Source organism: Rhineura floridana, chromosome 7 (assembly GCF_030035675.1).
Source record: "Rhineura floridana isolate rRhiFlo1 chromosome 7, rRhiFlo1.hap2, whole genome shotgun sequence".
NCBI lineage: Eukaryota > Metazoa > Chordata > Lepidosauria > Squamata > Rhineuridae > Rhineura > Rhineura floridana.
The window spans coordinates 39,909,463-39,923,696 of NC_084486.1; the positions used below are offsets into that span (position 1 = coordinate 39,909,463).

General features: G+C 38.5%; 1 protein-coding gene across 5 annotated transcripts in view; it reads left to right on the forward strand.

Annotated features, from left to right (window-relative positions):
• FAM149B1 (family with sequence similarity 149 member B1) overlaps window positions 1-14,234 on the forward strand; it is a 35,473-nt gene that overhangs the window by 879 nt on the left and 20,360 nt on the right. For 3 of the 5 annotated variants that reach the window (XM_061635333.1, XM_061635331.1, XM_061635330.1), the window contains exons 2-9: window positions 3,287-3,382; window positions 4,255-4,387; window positions 5,479-5,621; window positions 6,468-6,587; window positions 9,915-10,085; window positions 11,099-11,286; window positions 12,418-12,551; window positions 13,126-13,179. In XM_061635333.1, coding sequence (XP_061491317.1) covers window positions 3,287-3,382; window positions 4,255-4,387; window positions 5,479-5,621; window positions 6,468-6,587; window positions 9,915-10,085; window positions 11,099-11,286; window positions 12,418-12,551; window positions 13,126-13,179 — 1,039 coding nt within the window. The remainder of the gene's footprint in view (window positions 1-3,286; window positions 3,383-4,254; window positions 4,388-5,478; window positions 5,622-6,467; window positions 6,588-9,914; window positions 10,086-11,098; window positions 11,287-12,417; window positions 12,552-13,125; window positions 13,180-14,234) is intronic. The other 2 variants (XM_061635334.1, XM_061635332.1) reach the window with 1 other exon arrangement.

The window sequence follows — 14,234 nt, forward strand, 5'->3', positions numbered from 1 at the left end:
ACAGACACTAATTTACTACCTCAGGGAAAACTAAGGCTGTGATAGGCTTGGGAAGGCCTAAAATAAAAAGCTTGTTTCTGCTGCCTGTGGGGTATATTTACAGATATCTTGGATATTCATCCATTTTTCACATGTTCAGGAAATAAATGGGAGTTTAGGGGGAAAACGCAACAATTCATGGGAAAATCAAGGGTTCTAAAGGTTGCAGTATTGTGCAGAGTTAGGCATGCCTATGCCTGCCGGTTTCAGTGGGGTTGGGCAGACCTAAGTCAGCATATAGTTGTGCTGAATCTGACAGGAACAATTTTAATACCCAAAAGCAAGGCAGTGCAAAAATGTGCATTTCCCACCTTTGGGAGACAGTTTTTTTTAGCCATTGCTTAGTGTTGTACATTTATTTTCACATACTGCTTTATGCTTAACCTTCCTGAACTATGGTTTGGATAAAGGAAACATCTCACAGGCTTGTACATCTCTGTCCGTTTCCCTTCTTGCAATCAGATTCTCACCTCCCATTTTCAGAGCAAATTATAGTACAGTATATACTTTCTGCGAAAACAAGACCAGGAGCAGACTGCGGTACAGATCATGAACTGGTAGTATGGAAAATCAGAGTAAAGCTAAAGAAGAACAACAAAGCAATTATAATGCCAAAATACAATTTAAATAACATCCCATATAAAGCATATAAAGATCAAATAAGGAACAGGTTTGAGGCTTTAAACTTAGTTGACAGAGAACCAGAACAATTATGGAATGAAGTCAGAGACGTTATCAGGTAAGAATGCAAAAAGACAATACCTCTAGTTAAAAAGAGAGAAAGACCAGAATGGATGACTGAAGAAACTCTTAAAATGGTTAAAGAGAGAAGGAAAGCAAAAGCAAAAGGAGATAGAAACACAGTCAGAACCCTAAATGCAATAATACAGCAACTAGTATGTAGGGACAAAGAGAACTATTACAATAGTTACTGTATAGAACTAGAAGAGGACAACAAAAAGGGTAGAACAAGAGCCCTGTTCCAAAAGATTGGAGAAATGAAAGGGAAATTTAAATCAAGAGTAGGGATGTTGAATAATCAACAGGGAAACACATTGACTGACCGAGATGAAATAAAAGGAAGATGGAAGCAATACACTGAAGAACTCTATAAAAGAGATGCCAGGATGACAGATTCATTCAAGGAAGAACCGTATGATGAACCAGAATGCGAGGTGAAAGCTGCTCTTAAAATACTTGGAAGAAACAAATCACCAGGAATAGATGGCATACCAATAGAGTTGCTACAAGCTACTGAAACTGAATCTGTCCAAATTTTGACAAAGATCTGTCAAGGAATATGGAAAAACTAAACAATAGCCCACAAACTGGAAGCGTTCCATATACATCCCAATTCCAAAGAAAGGGGATCCCAGGGAATGCAGTAATTATCGAACTATTGCCTTAATATCCCATGCAAGTAAAGTAATGCTCAAGATTCTACAACAAAGGCTCTTACCATATATGGAGCGAGAAATGCTAGACGTCCAAGCTGGATTTAGAAAGGGAAGAGGCATCCAACAAACATATGTTGGATAATGGAACGGACCAAGGAATTTCAGGAGAAAATCACCCTTTGACTGTGTAGATCATGAAAAACTATGGAATGCTTTAAAAGAAATGGGGGTGCCACAGCATCTGATTGTCCTGATGCGCAACCTATACTCTGGACAAGAGGCTTCTGTAAAGAGAATATGGAGAAACCGATTGTTTCCCCATCGGAAATGGTGTGAGACAAGGGTGTATTTTATCATACAGAAAGCAGGATTGGACCAAGATGAAGTAGGTGTGAAAACTGGAGGGAGAAATATCAATAATTTAAGATATGCAGACGATACCATACTACTAGCAGAAACTAGTAATGATTTGAAACGAATGCTGATGAAAGTTGAAGAGGAAACCACAAAAGCAGGACTACAGCTGAACGTCAAAAAGACTAAAGTAATGACAACAGAAGATTTATGTAACTTTACAGTTGACAACGAGGACATTGAAGTTGTCAAGGATTGTCAATACCTTGGCACAGTCATTAACCGATGTGGAGACAATAGCCAAGAAATCAGAAGAAGGCTAGGACTGGGGAGGGCAGCTGTGAGAGAACTACAAAAGGTCCTCAAATGCAAAGATGTGTCACTGAACATTAAAGTCAGGATCATTCAGACCATGATATTTCTGATCCCTATGTATGGATGTAAAAGCTGGACAGTGAAAAAAGCGGATAAGAGAAAAATCAACTCATTTGAAATGTGGGGTTGGAGGAGAGCTTTGCGGATACCATGGACTGCAAAAAAGACAAATAATTGGGTGTTAGAACAAATTAAACCAGAACTATCACTAGAAGCTAAAATGGTGGAACTGAGGTTATCATACTTTGGACACATAATGAGAAGACATGATTCATTAGAAAAGATAATAATACTGGGAAAAACAAGGGAGTAGAAAAAGAGGAAGGTCAAAAAAGAGATGGATTGATTCTGTAAAGGAAGCCACAGACCTGAACTTACAAGATCTGAACAGGGTGGTTTGTGACAGATGTTCTTGGAGGTCACTGATTCATAGGGTCGCCATAAGTCGTAATCGACTTGGAGGCACATAACAACAACACGCATATCTATACTGATGCAAATGCTATGACTGGTTCAAACCATTGTTTGTAAACCTACCTCTACCCATGGTTGCAAAGTATGACACAGAGCTCATTGTCGTAGGCTAAGCCTACAATTTTGTATCTCTTTGCCTGGACATAAATCTCATTGAACTCAATAGGACTAACTGAGTAGATGTTTATAGGATTGTGGTGTAATTTTCTGAATGTACATTGGATCCTATCCATACCCAAGCCCAACATGAATCTTTGCATGTGAGGACTCAGACTAAACTAGATTAGTCAGTATGTTGCTAAGTATGTGTGCTGAAGTGGGTGAAAGTGACGACTGACCTGTTCATGAAGAAAACATGTTGGTAGTCCCCATCCTGAAATAAAAGGAATATATCATGGTACAGAAACTCAGTTTCGTACTTTGATAATTGATCAATGTCATGTGAAAATCTTTTGTGTTTTTCTAGTGTGACATAACCTTGAACGTATTGTATATTTGAAAAACGTATGTATTTATAGTAATGAGAATACTTTCCAACAATTTTTAATGCCGATTGCCATTATTAAAAAGAAATTTTGTGACCTTTAGAGGCTGGAATTTATTTCCACTAGTCAAATCACATTTTTACTTCTTTCTTTCTTTTTTAGCCAAGGACTTACAAAAAGTATCTTAGAACATCATCCCCTGCCAGACTCACTGGATGACAGTTACCCATCCACTGAAAGTCAGGAAGACATTTCAAGGTATTGGGATGGTATAATTATTTGTATTTTTTGTGGGAACAGGATAGAAAATATTTTATTTATTTAATTATTTAATTTAAATTTATATACCGCCCTAAGCCAAAAAGGCTCTCTGGGCGGTGTACATAAGAGAAAATATATTTGTTTTCTGCTCCTGTTTCTCATTCCTAAGGCTATTGACTGTCTATTGTTTGGCCGTGGTCAAATGTCAATTCTATGAAGCCAGATGTGCCCTTGTGGAAAGTAGTAACCTAACATTTTCATTTGCATCATTTTGTCATTAGATATCAAAAGCAAGAAATAGATTGTTTCTTTTCCAGTGCTCTAGAATAGGGGGATAGTCATTCACAGATACCCCATTTAGGAGCAGGCATCTATTTCCTTACACTAGAATCATAACTGCATTTTAAAATGATTCTTTTATAGTTGTTATACATACCTCTTTTATCTCATTTCAGTTTTCGTGGTATAATTGTAACTTGGGGCTCTAAGATAAAAAAAACCGTATTCAATATTGTTCACATACATTTATATTTACATAATACTGTTAGTTACAGTGGAATGTCATTTCATTGTTTCAGGAGTTACTAAATTTTAATTGGTGGTGTAGCTTAAGGTTTGTTCTTTAGTATGATTGTAATAAACTAATGCTTTACATATTTTATCACTAGTGGAATTTTGTATGCATGTATATTTTATGGCACTTTAACATGTATCTTCAGATGAAGGATTACATTATTTGAATGATAATTTTCCCACTAGAATCTAAACTGTTGCATGATTACTTCCCATTTCCTTTGAAAAGTTTAGCCCATATGATTTTGTCTTATGTTAATATTCTTTTTTCTCCCCCACCCCAATGTACATTTTAGTGAGTCTGAAAGTACAAAAGATTCCAACTACCAATCTGTCACTTCAGTAGACAATGGGAACTCATGGTCAGCTAGTCAGAGCTTCACAGGGACCTCCACAGAAGACAGTTCAGTCTTTTCTTGGGGCTACGATGTGAGTAGATTATAATCCTTCAGTTTAAAATGAGAAGAGACTTTGATAAGTATTAATAAGCTTAGATCCCTGTCGTTCACACGCTGGTCCCAACAGATAAACTCATAAGTGTATAAGTTGGTAGGTAGGCTTATACGAGTGTTGAAGTATTTCAGTTACATACATGCATATGTTTTTTTCCAGTTACATATATAAATGAAGTGAAACTGCAAAAATATTGTAATCCTAGCCACAGTTGTGTTTATTCTCTGTTGAGTTTGGTGCAGAATTCAGCATCCTTAAGATCAGTCTTTATCTTAATTTTTTTTTTCAGGTTTCAAAGTTCAATGACTCAGAAGAATTTCTGATAAAAAATATTGGTGTGGTTCCTTTTCAGAAATCAGTGATTCTGTTTTGAATAATTTAACAAATTAGATCCTTTGAAAATTATAGTTGCATTCTGGCACATTGTGTCATGTACTTTTACGGATATGGCACCTGGATCATACGTGAGGCCTCAAGAAGGTCACCTGTTTCTGAACCTTCTCTATCCCTCCCCCATCTATTCTTCACCTCAGTTTTGTTATTGTTATCCTGTAACAAAGTATGTGGTGTAGCCCCATTTATTTCATTATGATTACCACAAAGTTTATAATGTATCCCTTGTTTCTTTTTTGGCCTTGAGTTACATTTTGAGTTGTCTTAGTGCTTCTGAATTCAGCTTGCTCTGTTATTCTTTACAAGTGGGACCTGTAACACAACATTGCATTTTGGGGTATTCCTGTTTAGTATGGTAGCAAGCCAGTTATACCCTCCCAAGACATTTATTTATTTTATTTGCTCATAAATAAATAGATACTTCCATTTTGGTTCCCCCTCCCTCCAGGTTTTCCATTCTTTTTTTCTCTCAGCAGACACTCACTGTTCTGTGGCCACTGATCATTCTCAGTCCTCACTGACCTCTGAAGCTCTGTGTATCCGCTGAGGGCCCCTTACCCTTTCAACTATGCAGTCTGCAGGAGGCATACTGAAAAATTCCTTATAAGCCACTTGTTTCAAGTAAAAATGTTTTCTTTTCCTTTTTAATCCCCCTGCTGGATTTTTCCCCCTAGGAATTTGATAAAGCTGCTACACGGCAAGTTCAGCAGATATTCAGACATATTGATGAGCTCTTGTATGAACAAAAAACAAGTGTGTATGTTGAAGGCCTAGAAGACGAGTGCCAGCAATGGATGTCAAGCTTCCCCCATCTCAGGTATATTAATGATGTATCTCATAGTACTAAAGAACAATGCAGGAACCAGGGCTGTGGAGTCGGTATGTCAAACCTTCGACTCCGACTCCTCTATTTTTCTACTGTCCGACTCCATCTCCTTCATAAATGGCAAATGTATATTAATTTTTCTACTGTCTGACTCTGACTCTGACTCCTTCATAAATGGCAAATGTATATTAATGTATTAATAGTAATAAATTAATATTAATATTAAAATATTAATTTTATTTTGAAGTCGGAGTCAGTACATTTCTACTGACTCTGACTCCACCCAAAATTGCTTCCGACTCCACGACTCCGACTCCACAGCCCTGGCAGGAACAAGGCTATAGTGTTCAGCTCCTTCAGAGTTGCTGTAACTAATGTTAAGAAATGGAGTGTTTTTATTGTTTTAAGAAGCTTTAAGAAGTTTTAAGAGCAAGAAGCTCTTGCTTTTGAATGAATCATTATGTACCAACACAATGGTTGATTCCAATATTTCTTTCCCAACCTGTACTTTGATGCTGAATGACTCAACAGTGCTTCTGTTGAACCATACTAAATACAATATTAACATAATGTTGTAGAAAATCATAATTTTGTACTGCACTAATGTTTAGGATTCAGTACTAATCAGAATTACCCACAGTGTAATCTAAACGCTCTTCAAGAGCAGGTGCTGCTATGGGTTGTGCATGGCTTCTCCCTCATATGTAAATTGCTTCCTTGAGTTGTACCTTTGGTGTACCTGCTGGATGCCTTAGGTCCTATTTTGCAGATTAGGCATACTTTGACGGTTTTCTTCAAAGGCTTTTGTTGTTTTTATATTTCTGTCTTTAATATCAGGATTGTAGGCAAACAAGTAGTGATTCCTACAGATGAAGGTTATGGATGGTACTCAAGTTCAACTTGCAGCACCTTAGGCTCAGCTGATATGAGCCCAGCACAAGAGAAAGATCCAAGTGAGTAAGTATCAAAAAGCTCTAATTCTGCACAAGTGTTTGATTATAATTGCTGAACAATCAGCAAAGTAATCCTACTAGGTCAGAGGAGGGAGTGTTTGTGGTGGATGAATTGACAAATCAAATCTCTGCTGAGCTTTCCCTTTGTTTGCCTTTTATTTTATTAAAGGGGCAGCTACTGTGTATTCCTTTTTTTTTTTGGCCTTTAAAAAAGAAGTATAGAAAAGCAAAAGACTTTCCTTCCAGTTCATCCCAGTGGGAAGGAAAACCAGTGTTTGAAGCCTCCCTTAATATACCCCCAGGATGCCTTATTTTGCCCTTTCCACAGTTAGGACACCAACAGCAAAGAAGGGACAGCCATAAGGTTTTTCACAGCTGCAACAAGGAGACCTCTGAGGGTGGATCTTCTGCCCATGGAGCACCTGTGGAGATGGAGATCCATGCAATCCTGTGGTCCTTGGGATGCCCTCCCAGGAACCATGGGGTTACACCTTAAGCCTGAAATCCTATGCACACTTATCTGGAAGCAGCCAGTCCAACTGAAGTCACTATGACTTAAGAATAGAAATGCATGGTTTAGCACTGTGAGCCTCTCTCATATGAAGCATAAAATGAACTCCTTTTCAGTAGCACAACTTTAACTGTGGAAAAGGCAAACTCCATACTAGGAATCATTAGGGAAGAAACTGAAAAAACTGCTGATATCATACTGCCATTATACAAATCTATGGTACAACCACATTTGAAATGCTATGTACAGTTCTGGTTCAAAAACCAGTTCTGTACAGTTCAAAAAGGTGGAAAAGGTTCCAAAAAGAGCAACCAAAATGATCAAGGAGATGGAGCAATACCCGTATGAGGAAAGGCTGCAGCATTTGGGGCTTTTTAGTTTAGAGAAAAGGTGAGTAAGTGGTGACATGATAGAAGTGTATAAAATTAAACATGGCATGGAGGATGTGGATAGAGAAAATTATTCTCCCTCTTGCATAACATTAGAACTTACAGACATCCAATGAAACTGAATGTTGGAAGACTGAGGACAGACGAAAGAAAGTACTTCTTCACATATCAGATATTTAAACTATGGAATTCACTCCCACAAGAAGTAGTGATGGCTATCAACTTGGATGGCTTTAAAAGAGGATTAGACAAAGTCATGGAGGATATGGCTATAAATGGCTACTAGCTGTGATGGCTATGCTATGGTCAGAGGCAGTATGCTTCTGAATACTGGTTGCTGGAAACTGCAGGAGGGGTGCTCTTGCACTCAGGTCCTGCTTTTGGGCTTCCCATGGGTATCTGGCCACTGTGAGAACAGGATGCTGAGCTAGATGAGCCGTTAGCCTGATCCAGAAGGCTTTTCTTATGTTCTTAACTTTTTCCTTATTTTGATTGGGAGAGGAAATTCTTCTTTGTAACCATTTTGTTTATGAGATGTATTAGGTCTTCAGTGCAAATCATGTTTTTTGAAAGCAGCTATAGCAGCAATAATATATGTTAGCAGCATTAATATCTTTCAGATATTGCTCACATATCTTGCAAGCATTGGCATTATTGGCCTAGATCCAAAGAAATGTGCAAAAGGAGACTTTATAATTATTTCCTCAAACATCTGTCCTCCATGGCACATAACTATTTATAAAACTGAGGGGAGGTTCAGTAGCAGTATATGATATCGTATAGGAGCCATCAATTCAAAAGGCAAAAAACACATTTAACTAGTGGAAGCACTGTGCATGAGTCTAATCAGTTCTTTGGTCCCAACTCTTGACAGTAGTAACTCCTGTTGCATTGGTAGGATGACAGTTGTTTACATGTCAAAGGGTGATCATGTACCAAGTATAGAAAATTTATACAACCGTATGAATGTTTAGACAATCCAACATTGTATTGCTGGTTGTACCAACTCTTATAATTTCAGAGTATTAATTTTCATTTGAGTCAGCAGATGCTAATTTTTTCACAAATACTTTTTAAATAATTAATAAAACTGCTCCTGAGATTATTTATTTACCACTGGTGGTAAAAAAAAACAAAAGAGAGAGAGAAGATATAATTGCCTTCAGGATAGTTAGAATTTTCTTTTTGGATCTGTTGTCCATTTTTTTAAAAAAAAAATGAAGTCATTTTTGCAGCTTTCATTTACGGTTGGGATCCAGATCTGCCCATGCTATGCATGAGAAGAAAGTGTTGCTATTGGAAGAGCTTAAGAGCCCCCCATGGGTGAGCAGGAACACTTTTATATGCCAGTTTGGATCTGAACCTATGTTAATTCATTTGTATTGCATTTTAAAATCTAAAGCCTTGCATATATACCGTATATTCCGGCGTATAAGACGACTGGGCGTATAAGACGACCCCCAACTTTTCCAGTTAAAATATAGAGTTTGGGATATACTCGCCGTATAAGACTACCCCTCTTCCAACGCACACCAAATAAAAATTAAAAAAACATCAGATTTGCTTGGATTGGTCAGCTCTCCCTGCCTGCCCAGCCCTCCCTGTCTCCAAGACTATCAGAGCAGTAGTGCAAACACGCCTCTTTCACCCGTCTGGCCCGCCCTTGTATCCTATTACCTCCTTCTCTGCCTCTCAGATCTCGCACATGCGCGCCTGCGCCGCTTCTCTGCAATCCTCAGGAGCGAGATCTGAGAGGCAGAGAAGGAGGTTTGGTAATAGGATACAAGGGCAGGCTAGATGGGTGAAAGAGGCGTGTTTTTCTGGGCACAGCGCCGCTCTATCTCTTTTTTCCATACCCCGGGCGTCCCGGACGCCTGCAGCTTGTTCCGCCCTTCACTTACACCTTCCCGGTGAGGCGCCCCCTCACCTCGTCATCGGGACCGCGTTAAGTCACTTCTTTCCACGAATCCTGGTGAGTGGATTTTCTTCTACCGTACTTGTACAGCGCCACCCTTGCTGCTTTCATACGGTCGCCGCATACGGCGGGGATACGGCCGCGGCCGTTTTTGAGCTCCCTCCACCATATGCGGCGACCACAGATTCTCCAGTCCGGCTCGGAAGTTTCAGCACCCGCCCTATAAGACGACACCCGGCGTATAAGACAACCCCCGACTTTTGAGAAGATTTTCCTGGGTTAAAAAGTCGTCTTATACGCCGGAATATACGGTATTCATTTTTCTTCAGTTATATGAGACTGAAAGCTCTTAAAAAGGTTCTTAACCAATTAGTGTACAGGGTGTATACTTAAGTATGTAAATTATTTAAATCTGCCTCTAGTTCTCAAAAAAATAGGTTGCCCATATTACTGTTATCATAACTGTAATAACATAACATTTTTATATATTCTTCTTGTTTTTTGCCACTTGTTCAGGTTTAGTATTTTGGGCAAGAAGGTTCCTGTTTCTGTTATTCCTATTTGTAAAGAAGATGATCTTTCAGTGCATCCTGAATTGTGTTTGTTGGAGAGTGAAGAAGGAGAAGATGGAGTTATTGTCTCTGAAGGCATAATGGAGGAATATTTAGCATTTGATCACAGAGATATGTACGTATTGAATATTTGTTTAATTTCATCTATAGTGATATTTGCTGCTAGTGACTAGGAATTAATTGCTAAAATGTAATTTGTTCCTAACAGTAAAAAATAAATCACCCAGCAATCTTATGTTTGAAACAAAACAGGACAAACTTAGATGATTCCTAGTTCTAATACAGAAATGGTAATACTTCCACGGAAATGCTCGTAATGATGGAACTAATTTTGTAAGGCTGCAATCCAATACACAGTTACCTGGCAGTAAGTTCCATTGAACACAATGGAGCCTACTTCTGAGTAGACATGTATTGGATTTCAGCCTTAATCTTTGTTAGTGATGCCCCACTACAGATTTAATAATTTGTCCTCTTATTCTTTCCGAACATCATTATGTTGTTCTAATGCTGATTATAGTGCAATGTATGTATTAGTGGGTGAGCAAATTGTTGAATAGCAGAGGTCACACTAAAAACCTGTGAGCCAAAGGACCTGACCTCATGCTGCATATTTTATTTATACATAATTTGAATAAAATGTCTGTTAACATGGTGGGTCCAATGCTGTTTCACTGCCATGACTGCTGAAAATATTCTGGTTGCCATTTATCATAAAGTTCCAGTTAAAGCCAAGAGTTTTATTGTAGGTTTTTAGCCATTGGACTTAGTTGTGGTCATCTGAGATCATTATCATCATTCAGTGAATGCTAATTTGTAGAATGATTATTCAGCTTTACTGTAGTATGTTCTTCTGATTGTCCTGACCAGCTTGTTTTTCTTTGGATACAACTCCCTAGTTCCATTGCAATGTTAGTTCTACTCAATGTAGACCTATTGAAATTACTAATGAAATAATGTACATTACTATCTTAAGTCCATTAATTTCAATGGTTCTGATTTGAGTATAATTTAGTTGGATGCAACCCAAAGTCTCTAAATTTGCCAAGTGTACACAGAGGAATTTCTGGCTTTGTTTATGATAGAAAGTTAAAATAGAACTGTAACATTATCTTCTCTTACTCAAAGGGAAGAAGAGTTGCATGACTGGAAAATGGGTCTTTCACCTGACAGGCGGAAATTAGGTTTCCCTCCTATCTCGCCATCATACTGCATGAGAGATGCTGTTCGTTCTTATGTGTTTGATGATGTCTGGAGTGAGGTTTTGGGCTATATGGAGCAGTTAATCTGTAGACACTGGGAAGGGTCAGTCTCAGGTAAGTCTCAAGGCTGAAATGTTACCTGAGCAACAGATATAATTCTCTGAAGCTTTTTTCAAAATATAATTTTAAATTCTCAGCATTGGCTAACTATTTTTTTTAATATGCCTGGATACAGTTGTGATCAAGTGAGCCGTCTTTTAAGACATTTCACATTTGCTCTCATTAGGAAGTCTGATCTTGTGTGTGGATTTTAGTGGCCAGGGCACAAACAGTGCTTTGTACTTTGTAGCTAATGTATCATCATAGGCTTGCCAATGGGACCAAAGCTGTCTGTGCCCTTGTCTTTGAAAATTACTTTCTGCTCAGTAAAGTCAGGGTAGCATTGCATAAATCCCAGATTCAAAGCCTCATCCAGGGATCAATAACCTGCAGCCCTCCAAATGCTGTTGAATTATAATTCACTTCACACCTGTTCATTGGCCCTGTTGGCTGAAGCTGATGACAGTTGGACTCCAACAATATCTGGAGGGTCAGAGATGGCCATAGGTTCCTCATTCCTGCTCTAATGTGAGGCTGTCTCTAGTCCTATCTCTGCCAGAGCTATGTATATCACTTGTACACCCAACCTGCACTGCTGTGAGAAAGCCAATAGCTGTTTCCATGTGGGGCTGGATTTGGGTCCTAAAACTGATGCAAGGAGCACAAGTTGTGGGATCTTACTAACCGATTTTATTAGGAGCTGTGCTCACATAGTCTCTCACAGAAGTGGACCTTTACAAATCTAAGGGTATATATTTGCATTTGGCAAATATGGCTACCTATTCTCAAATATTATCCCTTTCTCCCACATGTATGTTTGCCTTCTCTGATTTAGGGAACAGATTGTGATTTATACTTAATTATGAGCTTTGGCCAAGGCATGTGGGCTGCAGAGTTTCGTATTAGCTGTGCTTTTTTTAAAACATTGGTGTGTGTTGGGGTTTTGTTTTGTTGTTTTGGTCCACTGATGTTTGTGAAATTTAACTCCTCTAACTCTTTAAGTAACTCTGTCAAAAATCAAGATTACGAAGCCCATTTTGTACTGTTTTTAAAAGAGATTTTTAAAAACTTTCCTTAAAATTTGGCTTTATAAGACTCCAAAGTGAACAGTGCATAACTGATTCACGTTTGTCATATTTCTGGTAGATGAGGAGAAGAATGTCATAACTGTAGAAGCAAGCCGGACAGATTCAGGAAGTCCTTTTATGCAGTTTGAGCCTTTGCCATTGTTGTTACCTCAAATGCCACAAACTAAGATGCCTTCCATCACTTCAGATCTGGTAAGGTTAAGAGGAAACATGATTTATGTCAGGCTGAGCTGGCGTCTAGGCAAGGAAAGCCATAACATTTTCTCGTCTGAAAATTAGAAGTTGCAATGGCTTGACTTTGTCTGTTCTTGTGAAACTTTCATTTTGTCATGTATTATCACAACTCTTAAAATTATATCTACCTTTTCTTATTTTGCACATATTTCCCTTCTTTGCACTTTGACAAGATCGAGGTATACAGAGTTAGAAGACTAGTATAGGATTTTCTACTTAGAGCCCCATTGTGAGGCTCTCTTGAACAGATATTAACTATTATCCAGCTTAGTGGACAACAGAAAGAACAGAAATTGCTGATTTGAAGCATAAAGCATCTCTATTCATTACCTTTGTTTTTTAAAAATATGTACTAGTTCTTTCTCTGCATACTCTCCAAGAGACTAGATGCCCATAATAGTGATAAGTACCCGAGGTTTAATCAGTGTTTGATCTGTTTTAACTCAGTTTCTTTCCTTTTTTTATTTTCCCCTCTCGACTTCCCTGTATAATTCCTCTGTCTTCCTCATGTATACCTTGATTGTATGCATAGTACTCAAAACGCAGATGTGGCCGCAAAACCAAAAAGAAGAGAAAAACATCGGAAGTATGTATAATGCAGAGGGTATAGCTCTTTTCTTTTTCCTGCTGGTGTAATATGGTGGGTGGATTTTTTTTTAGCATTTTCCTAGATTAGGCAGCGTGGTCTCATTTACACAGAAGTATGGAACATTAATTTCAGCAGAACTTACTCCCAAATAAGACAGGTTTGGGTCACATCCTTTGTTCAGTTTCTTTTCTGTTAAGGAGGCAATGGGGCATATCAGGCAGGGGCAGAAAAAAGCTATACACCAGTGTATTCTTGTAAGCAATTTAGATTAGTTATACATGAATAACATTCCAGTTTAGCAAGTTTAGGCAGATCCTGAATAAATTCAGTAATAACCCTAACAAATGTCAGTGAGATTTGTGCTTACATTAAGTCTTTTTAGGATTATGCATTTGGCTCCTGAGTACTAAGCAGGACTTTGTGCATGCCAAGGCTTTTCACTCTCCCCATTTTGCCCTTTAAAAAAGCTACTAAAGATCAGGTGACCCTCTGGAGTAAAACTTCAGTGCATGCACTAAAGGGCTCGTATGCAAGGCTCCTTTGAATCTTAGCTTTTTCTTGAATGTAACTGTATTTGTTTTATTGGAGGCTGTAGTCAAGGAAGGTTGAGGCAAGATATGGCAGGCTGTGTATGATACAGTGCTTACTACAGAAGCTGCTCCAGCCAGACACAGTTTTGGTGGGACAAGGATAATTAGAATGAGGGAGGCCTGCCTAAGAAGGGAAGAACAAGGCTGTTTGTCCTTTCACAGGACCTGACAAGAGGGGGGTTGTGAAACACAGTTTTAAGTCCAGCTACTTGCTGATGCTCAAGCTTTCTATCTCTGCCAATGAGTCAGGATGTGGCTAAGAATACGTGCAGGAGTGACTGGATCAACAGTTAGGAACAATGAATGCCCCCTCTCCCTGTTTCCTAACATTTACTTCATTGCACTGCACATTTTATCAACAGAAAGAAATTCAGCAATCCTACGCATGTGTAGCTAGAAGTAAGTTTCGCTGAAATTAGACTGTCATGTTTCCATGCAAATGTGCTTAGGACTGAGTTGATA